The sequence below is a fragment of the Hydra vulgaris genome, chromosome 07 (genome assembly GCF_038396675.1).
Source record: "Hydra vulgaris chromosome 07, alternate assembly HydraT2T_AEP".
In the NCBI taxonomy this organism is placed as follows: Eukaryota; Metazoa; Cnidaria; class Hydrozoa; order Anthoathecata; family Hydridae; genus Hydra; species Hydra vulgaris.
The window spans coordinates 30132701-30156152 of record NC_088926.1 but is presented as its reverse complement, the minus strand read 5'-3'; the positions used below and the strand labels follow the sequence as shown (position 1 = coordinate 30156152).

The 23452-nt window shown below is 28.2% G+C and overlaps 1 protein-coding gene across 1 annotated transcript; it reads left to right on the top strand.

The window, feature by feature from the left end:
• The first annotated feature begins 1869 nt into the window (after nt 1–1869).
• Nucleotides 1870–2898, top strand: LOC136082687 (uncharacterized). The gene has a single exon (XM_065802105.1). The coding sequence runs from the start codon at nt 1870–1872 to the stop codon at nt 2896–2898; it is 1029 nt and encodes a 342-aa protein (XP_065658177.1).
• Nucleotides 2899–23452: the final 20554 nt, after the last annotated feature.

Below are 23452 nucleotides of genomic sequence, written 5' to 3'. Positions count from 1 at the left end.
GCTATTGCATGTGAAGGTGCAGCTTTCGGAGCAGGTGTTTTATCATTAATAGGAGGACAAGTTAATAAAAAATTAAATTTAAAAGCAGAAAAGCACGAAAAGATTAAAGTACTTGCCGACTCAAAACTAAATACAATAAGTGACTATATTTCTAAAGCTTTAGTAGATGGAAATATAGATGACAATGAATTTAAACTAATACTTAGTGAACTTGAAAAATTTAAAGCTATGCTTGAGCAAATTAGAACAAATTCAAAAGAATTAATGAATGAACAAACTAAAGAATCATTAATTAAATAAGGAAGAGATGAAGCAATTAATATACTCCAAAGCAGATTTAGAAAAAATGTAAACTTCAAAACGTAAAACGTAAACGTCAAAACGTAAGGCGTTGTGTTTTTTTATAATTTATTTTTAAAAAAGCAAAATGCCATTTCTAAAAATTGAATATCCTGAAATAAGGGACAAAATTGTTAAAGATTACTTACATAATAAAAAAAGAGTAAAGCAGAGTGACTTAAATGAAAAAATAAGTGAAACTAATTTACAGTCAGGATTAGAAAAACTGTACAAGCTGTTAATTGATAGTCAAGATGGTATGAGTCTAGGAAAAATTGCAACAGATTATCTAAGAATGTATGCTAATAGAAAAAAATCTACAGACACTACATTTGGGATAAGTGATGAAGAGGGTATATTTTATATTGGAAGAAAACCAATACATATAAATGATAATGATATAATTATTAATGATGAAAAAAATTATGGTACTTCTGGTCTTTGGGAATTGATAGTAAAGTTTAATCCTAATAAAGGAGTATATAATGAAGATGATCTTAAAAATATCAAGATATATTAATACAAACAGATGCAATTACTTCTGAAAAACCATACAAACCAAAGTCTTCTCGTAGTGTAAAATACAGAGAAATAATAGCTCCGATTTGGAAAGACATAAAAGAAAATAGGAAGCGTGAATCAAGAGGAAAAGGAATTGGAGGCATGGTACGAACTATAATTCTTCCTAGTGACCCTGATGCACTAGTTGATCGTCTTTATTTGTGTATAGCTGCATGGAAAGCAGGTAACACTGGAGCAAGAAATGAAGGTGTTGCAATTTGTGATGAATTATTAAGGCAAAATGAAATAGATAATGAACAGTATAAAGAAATACAAAATCTTTTATAATTTTATCTCATTGTATATAAAAAAAATATATAGTACATAAAAATGCTAATTGTTAATAATAAGAGATATAAAAAAATATATGTTGTTGGAGGAAGTGGTATATTCGACATAATAAAAAATTTATTTAAACGAGCAGCATCATCAAGTGTAACAAGAGTGTCATCAGATATGTTGAAGAAGATGGCTGCTAGTGATTTAGGAAAAACTGCAATAACTGCTGCTAAATCAGCAGGAAAAGAACTTTCAAAATCAGCGATAGAAGCTGCTACAAATGCTGCAGTTGAAAAAGGAAAACAATTAATTGAAAAAGAATCTTCAAAAATAGCTTCACAAACTGTTATTAGTGAAAAAGTAAAGAAATACTTTCAAATTTGATAGCATCTGGGTCTAATGATCTAAAAAATCAAAGATTTTACATGGATCCAAAGGATCTAAATAATCAAAGATTTTACATGGATCCAAATGAAGATGAAGTAAAAAAAGTACCGTGCAAAGGTCGCTCATGCAAAGTATCAAATAAAAATGCTGTAAGAATAGAAGATCTAGTTAAAATGGGACGAGGACTTCGACTTGCGTAAATTTAGCTTTCATAAATTTAGCTTTTGTAAATTTTTTATATATCGTTTTTTAAGAATTGTCAATTAAAAAAAAAATTTTTTATATTGTATATAAAAAAATAAAATGACGACTTCTAAAGTATTTAATTTTACAGAAATTCCAGTAATAGATAATGGAATTGAAGATAGTGAATATGAACCCATTGTTGAAACAAATCTAAATTTTGGAGATATAAAAATTATCGTTCCAGAACAAAATTTGTTTTCACTTCCATCTAAAGCGTATCTCTTATTTAAAGGGCAACTTGTTAAACTATCTGATGGACCAGCTTATGCTGATGCTGATCCAGTAGCTCTTAAAAATAATGGTATTATGCATTTATTTTCTAAAATAACATACCAATTAGGAAACCAAGATATAGAAGCTATTTATAATCCAGGTCAAGCAACTACAATGCTAGGATTACTTAATTATTCAAATGACTTTCAATCAGCGCAAGGATTAAATCAATTGTGGTATAAAGATACAGCATCAACAGCAGTAGCTGCTGATAACACAGGGTTTGCAACAAGACAACAATACATAATTAAAAGTCTAACTACAAACGGTACATTTTCATTTTGTGTACCTTTAAGACACATTTTTGGATTCTGTGATGACTTCGACAAAGTTATTTATGGACTTAAACATACAATAATTCTTACAAGACAAAGTGATAATCCTGCAATTTTTAGGCTTTCTGCTGCAGCTGCAGGAAAAGTTAATCTTACTAAAATATCATTGTTTATTCCAAGTGTGAAACCATCATTTGAAGAAGAGAAAAAAATTGATTATGAAATTAAAAGAAAAGTGGAAGCCCCATTAAGTTTTAGAATGCGTCAGTGTGATACTACAACTGTTCAACAAGTTACTATATTTGGTTGGCAATTAAGTTGTGCTGAAATTCCAAGATATGTTATTGTCGGATTTCAAACAAATAGAAATACTGGAGACCAAACTATCAATTCGGGATTATTTGATCATTGTGACTTGAAAAATTTAAAAAAATTTACGTTATTTATAATAATAGCACTATCCAATATCCTGCCCTTGATTATTATTGCTCATTTCCAAATCAGCAATTTTCAAGAATTTATAGAGATGCATCAATGATTAAAGAAAGATTTTATGGAATGAATGAAATGATTGCATACAGCAATATAACTTCTTCTGACTATAAAGATTTATACCCAATATTTGTTTTCGATGTTAGCAAACAATCAGAAAACTTAAAATCAGCTACAGTACAACTACAAGTTAAAGCATTTTTTAATACAACTGTACCAGCAAATACTCAAGCATATGCTATTGTAATATCTGATAAGATGATGAAACTTGTATTAGATGGTAATAAATTTAATGTTAAATAAATTTTTTGAAAATTATTTAAATTTTTTTCCTTTATATAATAAAAATGTATTATACAAAGAAAAGTTTAAAAAGTTTATCAGAAGAAAATAACATTTCAAAAACATCTGACAATAGCGCTACATTGCTAATGATTGCAATGGAAAATGGGTTAGTAGATAAAGAATCTATTATGTCTCAAGTGAAAGAAGTAACTATTAAAAGATCAGTTGGAAGACCTAGAATACACCAGTAAAAGAAGTAGATCCTTCGGGTCCATGCAAAGTAACTGAGAAAAGATCAGTTGGAAGACCTAGAATACATCCAGTGAAAGAAGAGAAAAAAGAAATAGATCCAAAATATGAAAGATTAAAAACAATTAAGAAAAAACCAGTCACTAGTAAATTAACAAACAAGGAAAAATGCGTGAAACTGGTCATGGATATAGATATCTTGAAATGCGTGATGGTAAGATTGATTATGGTTATAAGATTGAAATATCAAATTCTGAAAAATTAAAAAAAAATTAAAATATACTTAAAAAAATCTTTATATATAAAAATGGGATATGATGATTTATATGAAAATCCAAATGCTATTGAAATATTAAAGGCTAAGTTAGTTAAAGTTTATTTTTTAATGCGATTGAAATATAAAAGAAGAAAAATTATAAAAGTAAAACTTGTAATATAAAAATATAGATGCATTTAATATTTCATATGAAACTTTACATATGAAATATTGACAAGAAAAAATATTTTGAAAAATGATATAAAGAAAATGAAAATTAAAAAAAATTCTCTTGCTATATAAAAATGGAAAATAAAGAAGTCGCAGAATTAAAACAAATCGCTAAAGAGCGAAAAATTAAAAATTATTCTAGAATGAGAAAAGATGATCTCATAAGAGCGTTATCGCACACACCTGTTGAGCACACACAAACTCAATCAGTGAGTAACACACCAATTGAACAAAGACCATCGCAATCTACAACATGTTGGCTTATGTCATATGTACCTGATACAATTAAGAATACAGTGAATACATCTACAAATTGGCTTATGTCATATGTGCCTAATACAATTAAAAATACAGTGAATACATTGACAGCAAAAAAAGAATTAACTGAAAAAAGCAAATTTAATTCTATTGCAGATTGGATTGTGTCACACGTACCTGATACAATTAAGAATAAAGTCAATCAAAAAATCAACTCATTAAAAAATTTATAAAACAAATTGGAAGTTAGAAATAAAGTTGAACTTGAAAATAAAGTTGATGAAATAAATAAAGAAATAAATAAAGAAATAAATAAAGACATAAATGCAATAAAATTTAAATTAAATCAATCATCTATTAAAAATGTGACAAAACAATTTACAGCTAAAGGAATAAAAGGATATGATGCTATATCTTTCATGAATGCTGCTAAAAACAGTGCAATTAAAATACTAAATGAAAATAGAAAATCAAAGGTTTATATAGTTCTCACTTGTAAAATGGAGCGTACTGATATTAAAACAGGAGAAACTACAATCACATCTGCACCATTTAGAACGAGTAATCAAGTTGTATTAGAAACAACAAATTTAGACGATTTTTATGAAACATCAAAGCAGAAAATTTTAGAATCCTTATCATCTTTTCAACAGTTAGGATCAGGTTGGAGATTTGTTTCTATTGAAAAGATCGATATCAATTTTATTGAGTATAATCCTATTAAAGCTAAATCATATATTCCACTTGATAAAAATTTAGCAACTAAAAAAGCAATAATTAATATTTAATAATTAATAATGTTGCACAAATTTTTGTTGATAGCTTAGAAGAAGATATTAAGAAAATTTATGGTATGAATAAATTTCCAAAAAAGATGATATTTAATACTGAAAACAAGCATGATTTTAATGCAGCAATATCATGTCACATTTGTGGAGAAGATCTTGGAAAAGATAAAGTACGTGACCATTGTCATATTACTGGAAAATTAGAGGTGCTGCTCATCAAAATTGTAATTTAAATTATAAAATTCCAAAATTCTTTCCAGTACTATTTCACAATTTATCTGGCTATGATTCTCATTTATTTATAAAGAAATTATCAGGAGGAAAATTGAGTTGCATACCAAACAATGAAGAAAAGTATATTAGCTTTTCTAGAGAAATTAAAGTCGATGAATATATTAAAGACGGTAAGAAATTTGAAGTTAAACGTAAGATTCGTTTCTAAGATAGTTATAGATTTATGCCTTCTAGTTTAGACGCTTTATCAAAGAATTTAGCAAAAGACCATTGCAAAAATATCGGAAAATTATATTCAGGTATAAAATTCGAAGAATTTTCCATAGATTTGAAGAAGAATCTTAAAAAATTAGATTTGTTACTCAGAAAAGGAGTATACCCATATGATTGGGTAGACTCTGTTGATAAATTTAATGAGACACAATTACCACCAAAAGAATTATTCTTTTCAAAATTGAACGATAAAGATATAAGTGATGATGATTACTCACATGCACAAACTGTATGGAAGGAGTTTCATTGCAAAATATTTAGAGATTATAATGACTTGTACAACGTTTCAGATGTGCTTTTACTAGCTGACGTCTTTGAAAATTTTAGAGATGTTTGTATGAATTGTTATAAATTAGATCCTGTTTGGTATTATACATCCCCAGGATTAGCTTGGGATGCAGCATTGAAGAAAACAAAAGTAAAATTAGAACTGTTGAGCGATTACGATATAATCCTAATGATAAAGAAGGGAATAAGAGGTGGAATTAGCATGATATCCAATAGGTTAGGAACATCTAATAATAAGTATATGAATCAACATTCATGTACTTATTATTAGAATCAACGTTCATACAATATCTAGACGCTAATAATTTATATGGATAGGTAATGAGTAAACCATGGTTTTAAATGGATGGATGAAAATGAAATAGAAAACTGGAAATCAATTACATGTATACTAGAAGTAGATTTAGATTACCCTGAACATCTACATGATGAACATAATGATTATCCTCTCGCACCTGAAAGATCAAATATGGATAAAGTTGAAAAATTAGTCCCCAACTTGAATAATAAGAAAAAGTATATAGTACATTATGAAAATCTAAAACTATATGAACGATTAGGATTAAAGATTACTAAAATTCATAGAGACATAAATTTGAAGAAAGAGCATGGCTCAATGAATAAATTGAACTAAATACAAACCTTAGAACTAAAGCAACGAATGACTTTGAAAAAGACTTTTTTAAATTCATGAACAACTCAGTATTCGGAAAAACAATGGAGAACAACGAGAGCAGAGTTGATATTAGATTAGTAACAGACAGAAATGAAGCTATTAAACTAGCATCAAAACCGAACTTTGAAAGTAGAACAATATTTGATGAAAACTTAATCGCAATACATATGAAAAGAACAAAATTAAATTATGCTAAACCAATTTACTTAGGAATGTGTATATTGGACTTGAGCAAAACTCTAATGTATGAATTTCATTATGATTACATAAAGAAAAACTATGCTGATCGAGCAAAACTATTATTCACAGATACAGATTCTTTAGCATACGAAATTAAAACAGAAGACTTTTATTACAATATTTCTAAACATATTGAAAACAAATTTGATACAAGTGAGTTTAACCCAAATCATCCAGCAATTAATAATGTAGGATTTAAAGTTGCTCTTAATAAGAAAGTAATAGGAATGTTTAAAGATGAGACTGGAGGAGCACAAATTGAAGAATTTGTAGGACTCAGATCAAAGTTGTATTCTTACAAAGTACACGGAAAAGATAACAAAAAATGCAAAGGAGTAAAGAAAATGTTGTTAAAAAGTATATAACACATGAAGATTATTAAGATTGTTTATTAAATAAAAGAGAACATATTAGGAAAATGAATGTAATAAGATCATATTCACATGAAATTTACACAGGAGAGATCAACAAAATAGCATTAAGCGCAGAAGACGATAAAAGAGTTATTTTAAATAATGGAATACACACATTAACATATGGACATTACAAACTAAAATAAGACAATAGGACAATAAGACATAAGGACAATAGGACAATTAGGCAAATAGACAAATAAGTATGTGGTATGGGAACCCAAGGGGTAGGGGATCCAAAAATTATTTTTTTGAGAAAAAAATAATTTACAAATAAAAATGGAAAATAAACTTGTCAATGTTGAAGGAATAATTCTACCTAATGAACCACTAACAGATTTTCAATTGATCAAAGCAGCAAAAAAATTAAAAATAAAAAATTTTAGAGGTGTATTTGTAAGAGATCAATTACCAAAAAATGCACATAGAAAAGAATGCGGAATATTAAATACAGGAGATTCAAGTACGCAAGGATTTTACTGGATTTGCTGGTACAAAGAGAGTGATAAAAAATTAAGTTTTGACTCTTATGGGCTACCACCTCCTGTTGAAATTATTAATTATTTAAAAAGTCCTGTTTATTATAACAGTGAAAGAGTTCAATTTGGAAATACCTCATTCTGCGGACACTTGTGTTTATATGTTTTAAAAAAACTAGATGAAGGATATGATTTTCAGAATATTATTAATAATCTATGGTAATTTTTTTCTTTATATATAAAATGCCTGTCGATATATTCGGTACTACTACTTCATACGTATATTTAAATGGTTTAATAATATCTGAAGCTAATAACTTGTTCATTCGTATAGATGGACAAAATAATGCAACTAGTAATATTAATATGAATTCTAATAAATTTATAAATGTAACAGATCCTACAAACTCACAAGATGCTGCTACAAAAAATTATGTTGATAATAATTCACTTAGTCTTAATGAATTAGAGATAATACCAAATTCAAGTTTAAATTGCCTTGGATTAAAATACAAGACTATTCCACCAAATACAGGTCCTGATGCAAGAACAATTTTTACACAATCTACTGGTCCTGGTATTCTTAGAAAACTATGGCTAGCATTAGACGGATTAGATACTACTATCAATGATCCAGGTAATATATTTCTTAGAATATTTGCAGATCATGCACTTTGCATAGGAAATCTTTCTACTGCTACACGGAGTGATGGAGATAATAATATTGCTTTAGCTTGTGATATGTTATTTGCATCAGTTGGTGGACCATTTTATGTAAACTCTTTACAAGGTTGTAATGCTTATACAGCTTATGTACTTGGAGGTTACTTTACACTTGATATGCCATTTACTAGTAGTCTAACAATTCAACTATACAATAAAACTAGTCAAAACGTTATATATTGGATACAACCCCATATTACAATGACTTCGTCAATACCTCAATCATTGTCACTTGTTAAATTATGCTCAGAAACACTTAGATTTATGAACTCAACTTATGGTAATGAATATATCTTATTAAACACTATAGACAATGCTAAACAAGGTGTTTATCTTAAGTATATAAGAATACATATTATTGGATTATCTGGAAATTGGTGGGAATCTCGAGTACGCATGTATGATGCAAAAAATTCTCCAACAAGTACTGCCTATGTTATAAAACCGTAGACAACCTATGATGGAAATGGTACTACAGTAGGATATCCTGAATTTGATTCAGATAGTAAATGTATATACGCATCATCTGGTTTAGAAGACTTTTATCTCTCTTCGTGGAACAGTAAATAATATTAATTCATTTGGAAATGAATCATCTAGACTATTGTATTTATCAGATAGTGCAATTAAATCTACATCTACTGTCTCATTTTACAGAAATTTTACTGATTCCATGCCAAGTGTTACTACTGGAAGAAGATTAGTAGTTACATTTAACTCTGGGGATGAGAATATGGATAGGGATATAGCTGAAAAAAAATGAGCTATGCTTAGATTTCACCTTATAATTATATAATTATAAATATTACCATGTCATTCTAGTTGAAGAGATCTTATAATATACATGTTGAAATATGGTAGAGATGTATCATACTTTCTAAGCCAAATGATGATTTTTTTGATTTTGACCCAGAACCCGCTTTTTATACTACTTGGGATCATGGGTGCATACCAGTATGCTCCCATGATCCTACCTATATGCACCCTTGATCCTATGTGTGTATACATGTTCTGAGATCAAACTTATACCCTAATTGTGTAAGAATTATTTTTAAATCGTCAAGAGTATGTCTATAATAAATACCAATAAAGTTATTATTAATTTTACTAAAAATTTATCTTTCTTAAAAGAAAAAATCAATGAAAAAAATGTTATTTTTTACTGAGACTCAACGTTTTTTTTTTCATTACTTTTAAGGTCAAGTTTTCTTTTCCTTGTCATGAAGATCTTATTTTGCGTTTCACATTATTTCTTTTTTTTGACTTTTTTTTCATTTCCTGAAGCCTATTTAGTTCATTTCGAACAGGGGTGTCTGTGAGTATTCGGGTACGCTGACGCTTACATCCTTTAATGAACTTGATCCAGCTTTCGGAAATGACCTAATTTTTTCTAGACTTGCTTGATGAGAGATATTAATAGAAACACTGGATAGTTGACTTATAGGGTCAGATATAGGCTGAATTGGCAATACACTACAAGCTGGCCCTGATGACAGACTTGACATCAATGATTGATTAAAAGCTGGGGCATGAACAATAGCAGAAACTGGATCAATAACACCTGGAAATGGGTTAGCAGTAATAGGTTCTGGACGATCTATTACATATGAAGCCAAAAACTCATTATCAGAAAATATGTTAGGATTAAAGGGTTCAACTCCTGCCACAGCAAATCCTGCAGAAATGTTAGACAAAGTAAAAACTTGTGCATAAGCTTTCCTTACAACTGCAGCTATATCATAAATGGTCATCGGTCTTGGATTAGATACAACCCAATCATCACAGGCTGTATTGTAATAACGTTTCAAAGGCCCCTAAACTGACCGATCTAATGGCTGCAGCTTGTGACTACAATGTGGTGGAAAGGACAGCATAGTTATGCCATTTTTTAGCTAAATCTAAACACACAATTGAAATATGGCTCTCATGGTTGTCAAGAAGTAAAAGCACTGGATTAGCTGGTGAACATTTCACATTTTGAATAAAATGTTTAATCCACTCGAAAAAAATTGCACAATTCATCCAACCAGATGGGTTTGCAACCCCAACACATCCAGGTGGACCACCATTTAACATACTTCCCTTTCCCTTCCACAACAAACTGTTACCAATGTCCCTATTTCTGCTGAAGTTATCCTTCCAACTTGATTATCGCCTTTTTCAGCAATTACTTTAACTGGTTTTTGAACGGTTGTAAGAGTTGTCTCATCAACATTATATATGTTTTGTGGCTGAAACTTGTGTCGCAGACGAACATCTTTTTGATTGGTGAAAAATTCTCCGACTGTATAACAATTAAAGCAGTTGCTCATGCCATACTAGTAGCTTTTGGATTTCGTAAAGATAACTCATTCCTACGTAACATAAAACCACGAAGCCACTGTTTCCCAGCAATTTGTAAACTTTTCCAGGATTTTGGAATGCGCTTAGAAAGAGTCATTGCAAATTCATAGGCAAGTTTTCGTGTTGTTTTGGTTGACAACCCATAGTGAAGTTTGAAGCCTTTAAAAGATAGTCTGATAAAGATGTTTCTTCTTCGTTGGTAAAGATTTGCATGGTAATGAAGTTAGATTTGCAGACTGTACTTGGATTTAATTGACATTTCCTTACATATCTCTTAAGTGTCATTAAATTGATTCCCCTCTCTTTAGATACACAATAAACTGTACCACCATTAAGAACTACATTAACAGCTGCTCGCATTACATTTTCATTAACTTTACCTCTAGGTGGTCTATCGGTTATTCTTTTTTTATGATACACCATATTTAACTGTAAAAAAATGAAAAATATTTATATAGTTTTGCTATATTCCTAATTTTTGGAAGAACATTTATAAAGATTTTTAATTATTAGAATCTACTTTATTAACACACACACACACACACACACACACACACACACACACACACACACACACACACACACACACACACACACACACACACACAGATATATATATATATATATATATATATATATATATATATATATATATATGAATACAATTATATTATATAAAAGTATTAGGAGAACAAAAAAAAACACAAAATAGAAATAAAATCTACTTTTAAGGCTACATTTTGGAAGAAAAAAATATATTTAAAAACAATATGACATATTGTACATGTTACTTTATTGGTTAAACATTTTGTTTGTGTGTGTATGCACCTTTGATCATAGGATCAAAGGTGCATAAACGCATTAGGATCAAGGGTGCTAACCCGCTCAATTTTTACAAAAATTCTTTTTTTGCCATATTAGATGCTTCCATAGCTTACCAAAAGTAACCATACAAAGGGTGAATAGTTTAGTTACAAAATGACATAAGCAAAATTATTCAACTCAAAATAATATTAAAGATGTGGGGTTCCTTGTAAAAGTAAAAAAATTACTTTTTATCGTCAAAATCAAACTCTTTAGAAATAAATTCAATAGTGGTCTACTCTCTAACCAAAACACAATTAATTTTGAAGATGCGATATTTATAACACGCTGGTTATCAGCCCTCTTTAATAAGTTATGTAAGTAAGGAGATAAGGCTATAGGATCAAAGGTGCTTATGGATCAAGGGTACAAGTTCTGCCCTACACGTGAATGAAACATTTTCAAATTAGGCACAATATTAGATAAATACCTTGTAAATGACCTGACGCATTTAATTTTTCATTTGCGCAAAAAATTTAGTATATATTCACATTATAAGTAAGTTGATTCGTTGTCCCAAGTTATTGGCACTTTGACTCAATTATTGGCATCAATTTGAATCCAGATCTAGAGAACCTAGTGATCAATTTTTTTAGTTTTTAAACTTTGTTTTTTGTTTGTAAAATAACTACAAGTATATTATATATTATAATTATAGTATATTAAATACATATATATAATAAATGTTGTAATTTATCAACAAAAACCACGAAACTGAAGAAAGTTTAAAGAAATAAAATTGTATATTTATTTAATTGCACTCTTGGCACACAAAAGGAAAGTTTTGTTTTTTAATAAGTTTTCTTATATTTTTCAGCTTTTTTTGCTCTTCAGATATACAGTTTAATTGCACAGCACGATTACATGAATCACAGTTCAGCGACAACTTTGATCTTATTTCCTCTTCATAATTTGCTTTGCACACATAACAAATCCAATTTTTATCTTCTATGGATCCATTGACTTTATTTGTCAGCGTTTCTCTATGCTCTTGTGTAGATAAAGGATATAATAGACGTTTCTTTCGTTTATTTACAGGTTTATTTGATACAGGCACTTTAAGTAGTTCTTCCAATACCAACATTGTTGCTTTACCTTGATCACAGGAAACTTGAAAATTATCAGAAACTTCATCTATATCTGACCCAAAATCTATGAAATATTAATTAGAAAAAATATTTAAAAAATATATAATAGTAAATGAATTGTTTCTTTATATAATTTATTTTTTTGTTGGCTTACCTATTTAGCTATTATCCAAGCTAGTAGAATCGATAGAAGCACATGAATTCGACTCTGAGTTTATAGAACTGTCTGTAATGACAGAAAACGTAATCTCCATAAATCTTTTTATAACCTCATAATAAAAATTATAATAATGTTAATTGTGAAGTGAGTTCATAACGCCAACATCAGCAGGTTGCTGCACGTGTGTAGCATTTGGGTACAAGCAGTATAGTACAATACAAGTCTCTTCACAATACTTAGATGCACCATAGTTCAGGTGACTGGAATGACCATCTAAGTACCATCAACAGAAAGACCATCAACAAAGAGTACAACTTTTTGATTATTGTCTTTTATATTAGGCAAGCCTTTCCAACCAAATACCTTTTGAACTCTTTCAAATAATACAGGAAAGTTTCCCCCTTCATCCATCCGATAGAGCTTCTCTAGACTATCATTCCAAGTAGAACACATTGCTGAAGACTTTTAGATTCTGCCTCTTTAAAATTACCATAGGAAAAGCCATTTCTCCCGCATCCGAGAAATTGATTGGAACTGTGACATTTTCTTTATTACTAGTAGTGCAAACATGTTGTAGACATTCATGCTTTCTACCAATGAATTTACCTCTGTTTGAGTTTAGATAAAAAGCCGTTTCGTCTAAATTAAAAATACGTTCTGGTGACTTAATGAGATAACTTAATTCCTTATCTTCAATGAACTTTTTAAATTTGCTATACCATGCCAAAAAGGACTCTTTGGTGACACTGGACCTACCTAAAGAGTGATGCTTTGATGTTTAATATAAAAATTAGATTGTTTCTTTTTCAAGTAAGTTTAATAAAAATAACTGAACTAAAATAAATGATAAAAAGCTATTTAAACAAAAGATAAGGCATGTAGAGTAAAAAATTGCTTATAAACATTCTATCACCGATATTTTTATACAATTCTTAATCAGGATACCACTTTTAACCATTATTAATGCTACAAATATATATATATATATATATATATTATATATATATATATATATATATATTTATACCCATAGTAAAGGCATTAAATATACAGGGTATGGTAAAAAAACAGTATGTAGCTTGTCTTTGGAGTTTAAACTAAAAAAATTAAATCTAGATTCCAACAACAAGCATTCATTTAATTGAGGAAACTAATAAACAAGTGAGGTGAACAGTGAAGTGTCTTTATTTGTAGCACTTGCTAGATACAAGACATGCAAAATAAAAAATGTTTACGAGGCATGATGAGTGTATTTTGTTCAATATTTGTGCACACAAAACAGTTTTGAGTGTTGCTGAAGAGAGTTAACTGATTACGGATAGTGTCATCAGGCTCATCCAAACAGGTTTTTTATTCAGCTCACTGAAAAATATTCATAAATTTTTCAAACTGATAAAACTCAATTACAAAAAAACAAAGCTGGAAATAAGTTAAACTATGGCTAAATGCTACTATTAGTTTTATATTAAATTTAGTGTATATGAAAAAGTAAATTTATTCGTTTTATATTTAGTTTATATTTAATTTAATTGTTCAAAAAATGCGTAGGTTACGTTATTGGCGATGTCATTATGAAAAAGGAAAAATAAACAACGGAGTATACATAAGATGAGTGAGGTTCTTGATTGGAGTAGCTATCATCAGAATAAAAAATAATTTTTAACTTTTTATAATTTCATGTTACTATTCTAATGTTTATTAATTTTTCACAAAATTAGAAACCATTTGTTGAGATCTGCAACATGCTCTTTGCATACCAAATAACAACATCTGTTGTGGCACAAACATCGCAATCAACCTCAATTGACATTGCTACGTGTTCTTCATTTTCTTCTCAACAAATCAGTGTTTCTCTGTATCAAATAGTGATCACTAACCGCCTTTATCTTGTCCTATTCTAAAAACCTCTTCTCATAAACCACTATCCAGTTTAAAAGCAGACCAGTTGAGTCCAAGAAAAAAGGTTATAAGAAAGAGATTAACCATTATGGCAAACAATATGGCAATGAAGAAGAGAAATTATAAAGAGGATATTAAAGGTTTAAGAGATAAGGCAAAGGCTTGACCATACAGGTTTAAATATCTAAATCAAGTTATTACTCGTAAGGAAAAGATAACTTCTCAAAAAATTAAAAGAAAAGTTTTTAAATTTACAGTTAAAAAAACTTCAAAATCAATTTTTTTGTTTGAAACAACAGCTGACATCCACGCATAGAAAGTTTACTAATCAAAAGGCAATGTTAAGGCAACAACTTGCTGAAAAAGACTCTGCAATTCTTGTACTGCAAAATGACATACTGATTTTACAGGAAGAGTTGGAGAAAAATCAGCAAGTAAAACAAAATACCAAAAATGAAAAATGCTACTCAGCAGATATTAGGACACTTATATATGACATCCTTGTGTGCCATGTTCCTTGACATAATGTGCCATCTCTGCTTCGTAAAATTGGTGAACATACTGGCTATCGATTTAGTCAAGTTTCACATCGTACAACTGTAGAACAAATGATGTGTGAGCTTGGTGTGCTTTCAGACTTGCAGGCTGCTGAGATAGCATTTACAACAAAAGATCTGACACTTGGTTTTGATGCAACAACACAGGAGGGTGCTCATGTAAATGCTAGGCATTTGATAACCGAATCAGTATGTTTGGTTATAGCTATTGATCAAATTCCTGGAGGTACAGCTTCTGAATTTCAGAGTCATATTGCAAAGTCTGTTGATAATCTTGCTAAGTTATATAATGATTTCTATCAGCACAAATATACTGATGTAAGAAGCACTTTTATTGGGAGCATAACAAATACAATGAGTGATAGAGTTGCAACAAACCATGCAACAATCAAAAAGTTAAACTTTGTTTGGCAGAAATCATTAAATGAACAAAAGTGTCACCTTCACCCCTGGTACACAATGACCAGCTCTTGTAAGTCTTCACTTAAAGCGTTAAACTTCAAAACGGAAAACTTTTTGGAAGAGACTGCATTGCAGCAAACATTGTTGTACAGCTGAACAAACTTTGCTACTAGGATGCAAAAGGTACTCAAATGATTTTAAAATCATTCTTTTACTTTAATATATTTTAGCTTTCTGAATAAAATTACTAGTTAAAATAAAATAAGTATTATATTTAGTGCATATTTTTATTTCACATTCTTCTTGCAATCGCCGAAATGAGCTTCTTTATGATATTCATAGGTAATCCAAAGGGTTTTGTAACCTTTTTAGACCAACACGAGTTGCCCAGAGAATTGCTACCGCGCTATAGAGGGAACAGACTACATATGCTTTTTCACACATGTGGTATTTTGATCCATCATTATGCCATATTGAAGATATTTCTGTGATCTGGCTTGGCGTTCTGCGGAGGTCTGCAAAATAGTTTATTTCAAGACTTTAAATCTGAAACAGGTATCTTTTTCTTTCTTATACAGGTTCAGTTCATTTGATAAAGTGCTACACAATATTATAGGCTATAGAATTAGTTACAAATATAGTTACAAATACAAATTACAAATAGTAATGACACTTGCAATATTAACGTGGAGTAAAGTCTATTATAAACAAAGTTTATTCTTTGTTACTTATTAACTATTTCACCTTAGGTATCCGTGAGTTGTGTGTTTTAGCTTTAATTGGAAAGCTACTTTCTGGTCCTTGGATGACAAAGCTCCAAATGCCACTCTTTGTTTTCTTCAAAACTTCGTGCTTGCATAATTAAAACAACTGCTCTGCTAAGCAAAAAGGCAGCTGATATTCAAAACAAGTTGATATTATATCTCTAATGCCAGAAAAAAGCAGTTCACAAATATGCAATCTCATAATGACCTGAAGTTAGAATTGTTAAATTGAATGGCAGATAAAATTCAGAAAAAAGAAGACAAAGAACGCAGAAAGGTAGAAAGAATATTAAAAAATTGCATGCCTGATCAAGTAAAAGAAATATTTTCTGGCATAGAAAATAACGAGGCCTAAGATATTGAAGAAATTCTTATTGGAGCTGCAATTGGAAGAAGTATTTGCCACATGCGGTTCGATGGTGCCACTACCACCCAGGATGTATATTACGTCAGAATCGCTAGCATTAAAAAGAAGAAAAGTGATGCATACATAATTTCTTATTGTAAACCCAAAGAGAATGCAGATGATGATGGTGTTGAGGATGATGTAAGCAAATATCATCATTCTGCAGACATAATAAGTGGTGATATGGTGATAACATAATAGGAATGTGCAATAATAAGATATATGTTATTTTAAATAAAAGTATGTCTTATAAACTTGTGTTAACAGATATTATTTACAGATAGTAGGTTAATCTTTTTTTTATAAAAAACTTTACAGTGCCAAATGTAAATTATATTCTCTATCCTCTCCTTTTTTTAAGACTCTGAATAAATTTATAATTATATAATTTTTTTTTATGTATACATATATGTATATACATAGATATATATATATATATATATATATATATATATATATATATATATATATATATATATATATATTTATATATATATATATATATATAGAAATGTAATTTTAGGTAGTCGGTTAGTTACCGATATCCAACAACCATGGTAAATGTGTTGTGTATCAGGAGTTCAGAGATTTTGAATTTTTTTTAAGTTAGGAAATCATTCTCATCTTCTCTAATTTGTAATGGATTTTTCAGTTATTGTGCATAATATCTAAAATATTTTCATTTATCTTTTATTGCAAGGTTTTAACTATGGTGGTAGTTTGCTACCGTAGATGTTTATCTTTAGGACCTCAATATTATATTTATTAATTCAGTAATAACAGTTAGATGTTAATTTATTATATATTAGTTAATTGTTAGCCTTATTTTTTTTTATTTTATTTTATATATCTGATATATTTTATCTTATCTATAATTGTAAGGTTACACAATATGATAAAAACCAAACGATTGCTTTGATGAATTGTTGATCTTTTCATATCAAGATTAAACCGGTTAGGTCATGTTTTTTTAGAGTTTGATTATGTTAATTAATGCAATAATAACAGTTGTATATTTATTTGGTATTTGGGACATAAGGCATCCTTATTAATAGGTATGGCGATATTAACTTAGGGGTTTACTTTATTTTAGATATCATTGGATGTGGTTTCCTTTGCGTACTAAAGAATCGACTCTTTCTAGCTATGGATGTCACAGTTTTGTTTGCTTCAAAAACTAGATTTTCTTCAAAGCCACAATTCTATTAAAAGCATTACTAAGCAAAAATGAAAATAATTATTAGTCTAAATTTTTGTTTAAAAAAGTATGTTTTTTAAAAAAATATATTTTTATTTTTTGCGGTTTGTTGGATTTATATAAAGTTAGATAGATATATGGACTATGGAAGGGAAATTGAAGGAGAGCCGTGGTAAACATGCCCCTTCCCCCTTCCATTGTTTCGATGGATATTTTTTTGTAGGTTTTTAATTGAACTATATGGTGTTTTATGATTATGTTTGTGTACTTCGACTCCCACTAAAATATCACGTTTTTTCCGATGTTATATATGTATATATATCTTTTTTGTATATATATCTTTCATTGAACTTCATTAGTAACGATCAAAATGAAGCGATTTTTATTTATATTTATTTATATATATAATTTATTTATATATATAAATATATAATTATTGTAAATATCGCAAAAATAGGCGATATTTTTTTATGCATGTTTGTTATAAATTTTACAATTACGTTTTAATCATTAAAAATATTTGGTTATTTTAATTCGAAACTTTTTTTAATAACGTTTTTAAATCGTTTTGCACATTTCACTGTGCAAAATCATGCGCAAATTAACAATGATTCTATTACAAAGCAGCCGTTAGCCGAACGCGAGTTTTATACGTAAGTTGCATTTTTCTTAAGCATTGCTTCATAAAAAATAATGTTACGTAAATGAGCATAACTTTTCTTGTAATTATTCTTTTTTCATCAAGTTTTCACCATTTTATTACAAATTCAAAGCTCTTTCGAATCATATATAAAACTTAAATAAATATATGGTTTGAAATTTTTACACAAAGTAAGGCGTTAAATTTTTATTTGTGTTAAATTATGGCATATATAAGTTATTTTATTTGTGTAGATTATTTTATAATGAATATATGTGTATACATATATATATATGTATATAATATATATATATATATATATATATATATATATAATATATATATATATATATATATATATATATATATATATATATATATATATATATATATATATATATATATATATATATATATATATATATATACAGAGCCGGATTTACAGGCAGGCCAAATAGTCTATGGCCTAGGGGCTCCGCAAGAAAAGGGGCCCCAAAATCGAATTGCAACAAAATTAAATTTTAATATTTGGAAAGTGCAACATGCAAAAAAAATTGTTTTTAATTTTTTTAAACACTTTCGTAATTAAAAAAAAATAAAGTATTTTAAAACGAAAACTAAACAAAAAGAATTTTGCAAAATTTTGCAACATGTTCATTAGTATGAATAATAACATTAGAATAATGAATAACACATGCATAATTGCATAGTTGACGTTTTGAAACACAATAAAGAATCAGAACAGAAAAAAGTTATAAGATAAGTTCTAGCGCCGATATTCACAGCGCTTCGAGATGTTGGAAGTGTCATTAACGTAGGAGATGTTGTTGAAGAAAATTATGTTGAAAATGTTTCTGCTGCTTGTCAAAGATATTTTTAATTATTTGCACTTTTTTTCCCTCTAAACTGCAACAGTACAGTTTGGACTATGTTGTTCCATTTCCTGAGAATGAAATTTTCAAGGGTTATGGAGTTGGTTATGGGATTCTTTCTTTACAAGGAAAAGAATCTAAACATTCATCCATTCAGCATGAAATAAAATCTTGCAACGAACAGATCTACAAAACAAGATAAAAAAGGTAAATGGTATCAACTTATGCGGTCTAGCTATGTACGAAATTTTTACTTGCCTTACTATTTACCGATACCATCCATTTATCAATCTCATTTTCGATCTCGTAAATCTGTTACAGACGAAGAATGCTGCAGCTGTTCACGTTCGCTAAAGTCTGATCTTTTATGTCAACTTTGCATTGAGTCTGTTGCAATTTTAGATTGTATTCAAAAAAAATATTTGACAGAAGATATTTTATTCATAATAAACCCAGTAAAATGCAAATATGTAGCAAAAGATTTACAGATGCTTGTTCTTTAATTAAACACGCAGTAAAAAATGAATGCAATCAAGTTATACTCAACTTATTCTGCAAGCATTGACTACTTACCAGCTTACAAATGAGCTGAAGACTCTTAAGAAGAATGTTATTTATTCAAAAAAAGATTTGATAAGACGTCTAGAGGGGTTGTTGTAAATATAAATTAAAACCACGTAATACTTGTTTTCAAGTTATTAATATGTTTTTGAAATAAATTTTTTTGTATTTGTGAATTCCTCAGCCAAGAACCTTAAGGCCATATGTCCATTATTTGTGTGTCCGAGAAAATCAAGTTTTAAATTTTAGTTTATAAAGACTTTCTGCAAGAAAGTCTGATTAATTGTTTATATACACACCGTTTATTATTCTTTTAACTAGATTTAGTTGATACGTACCTCATTGGGTGTTGAATATTTATTTCTCATACACTGGAAAAACACAAACGGTAGACATACGGCCTCTTGGTTCTCAGCTAAGTTGATGTTTTTATAAAATTCAAAAATTATTATTATTGACGTATGAAATTAATATTATTATGATATAAGAACATTCAACCATTAACATTCAAACAGTTTAGGAGGAAAAGAATTCCAAAAATGCATTATTTTATATCTTGAAGATTTAGTTAACTATATTTTTATTTACTTTTTATTGTTAACAAGAGATTAAATAGTAGTGTCAACAACAAAGCCTTCAGCAGTATATTTTTGTATATAAAAGGAAACTTTGAGATGATTTATATTGTTAAAGTATTTCATACGTATTGGGGTGTTTGTGCTGATAAAAACATTTGATTCCCCAACATAAGATAATTTTGTTTTTGATATACCATGATCTTTTATTATAGAATAATTTCGTTTTTTAAGGTAATTTATTCCATTAAATCTTGATAAATTAAACAGTTAAACTGCTGTATCTTGTTTCTTTATTAAAATAAGAAGGTTTTTCATGTTATTTTTTGGTGATAGTAAATTCTATGCTTCCTCCATAGCTCTCAAAAATTGCTGATATTATTGCATGATATTAGAGATTAGTTAATGAACTTAAATTTAGTTTAAAATGTAAAAAAAAATGTAAATATAAATGTTATAAACTCGTCGCTCTCACGCTAATATAATGTAAGGGAGGTAAACATTTTAGGGATTTATTTTTAACAGACTAGGGGGGTTTATTGTTAACAGACGATTATCGCAATATTTTTGCAAAGCTTTCAATTTACATAAACACGAGTATATATATAATATATATATATATATATATATATATATATATATATATATATATATATATATATATATATATATATATATATATATATATATATATATATATATATATATATATATATATATATATATATATATATATATATATATATATATGTATATATATATATATATATATATATATATATATATATATATATTTATAAATATATATAAATTAGATATATATACATATATAAATATATATATAATTTTAATACTTTAGATTGATAAAATACTTGTGAAAAACTTGTTATATAAAAATTATATATAAGTACATATATATATATATATATATATATATATATATATATATATATATATATATATATATATATATGTATATATATATATATATATATATATATATATATATATATATATATATATATATGTATGTATATATATATATATATATATATATATATATATATATATATATATATATATATATAAATATATATAAATGTATTTATATATATATATTTTTTTGTGAGCATTTTTGCTGACTAATTTACATTAGAGCTTTTTGTATACAATCGTATATTTTTATGAAACGATTTACTATTGATATTATTGAGTTCCATCATGTTTTGCAATCGAGTAGCAATCGTAACTTTATGCCTTCTTGATCTATTATATTCTTTTCAAGAAAACTGCTTCGAACTGAAGAATATTTGAAAAATTTAATAATTTTTCGTGTTTCATCAAGAATTTTGCCAATGTCTTCATGAAAGATTGTTAATTGTCTAACTAAATCATTTTGGAAATTTAAGTTACCATCAAAAGCAAATGCATCAGCTACCTCATCATTTTGTTCGGTAGTTTCAACACAATCATCATCTGCTAAATTTTCATCATATTCTAAATTCTCATCATCTTGGAAATTCGTATCAATTACCGCATCATTATTCGTAATTATACTCCCACTTTTTTTATAAAATACATCAAGTACACCAAGATCATCTTACTATACATCTTGCCAAGATGTATAGCATGGTTGTAGCATAACTGAGAAAATGGTAAAATATTTTTCCCATATTTTACTATGACTGATGCTCCATCATGTGTGGATCCGACGATATCATTATCCATTTCAATTCCATAATCTTTAAGTTTTGCTTTTACCAAATCGATAGAGGCATTTGAATCACAAGAACCTATTATTGCAGATAGACCCAAGACTACAGGTGGCTTTGTTGCTGAATGAAGAGTGATATTCATGAATCTTCTAACGTTTATATCACTGCATTCATCGACAGTAATACTGAATCTCTCTCCAGATTTTTTTGCTCTAATAACGACGCCATTAACTCTCCTTGTTTTTCTTTATAAAAATTCATTATATATTTCATTACCGTTGTTTCACTTTTTGGCATTTTATAATTACGACTTGCTACAAAACCCCTAATGGCTTCAGTTGAAGTAATTCCTTTGATGCTAAATCCATCTTTGGTCGCACATTTCGCCAATATTTCATTCAATGATTCTCGACTTACGAAATTTATTATTCCATTTCCAACTGATTTTGTGTTTTTTGAAGAAGACGCAACAGTTTCATTTGTGTTGCCCAAATTTCTTTTTTGTAAAGATATGCTATGTAATTTTAAATGATTAATCATTCCAGTAGTATTAGATCCCGGACGTTGAATTATAGATTTGCATATGTTACAAACTGACTCCGATTTCTCTTTTTTTTTTAAATATTTCCATACCATTTTTTCGAAGACATTTCTGGGTATATGTAAATAAATCACTAAAATAAAAAATCACAACATAAAATTTGAAAATTGAAATTTATACGTATTTAAATATGCATTTATTACTTGAAATTTAGTACATTTTACTCAAAACACTTCACTTACCAAAGGCAGCTATATATATTAGAAAATTAAGTATTTATTTTATTTATTTTACAATTTTTTTTAAAAATATTTCACTTTCTTGCAAAGTTTACGTCGTACAACTTCAAATTACAAATGTTATTTATTTTATGTAACTTAGTTTAACTAACTTTTGAAATTTAGTTAAAAATCAATGGTTGCTAAGCAACTTTATTATAAAAGTAAAAGAAGAAAAAACGGTAGAATACCGATACTCGATTGATTAATAGTTAAATGAATGTGCAATATTTACATTTTTTTTGTTTAAATATTATACTCAATACTCGAAAAAAATATTCCGAGTAGTCGACTTCTCGGAAATTGCTTATAAAGTATCAATTACTCGGGCACTCAGGTAATCG

Coding starts and splice junctions, on each gene's coding strand:
- LOC136082687 (XM_065802105.1), top strand. CDS start 1,870: ATGACGACTTCTAAAGTATTTAATTTTACAGAAATTCCAGTAATAGAT.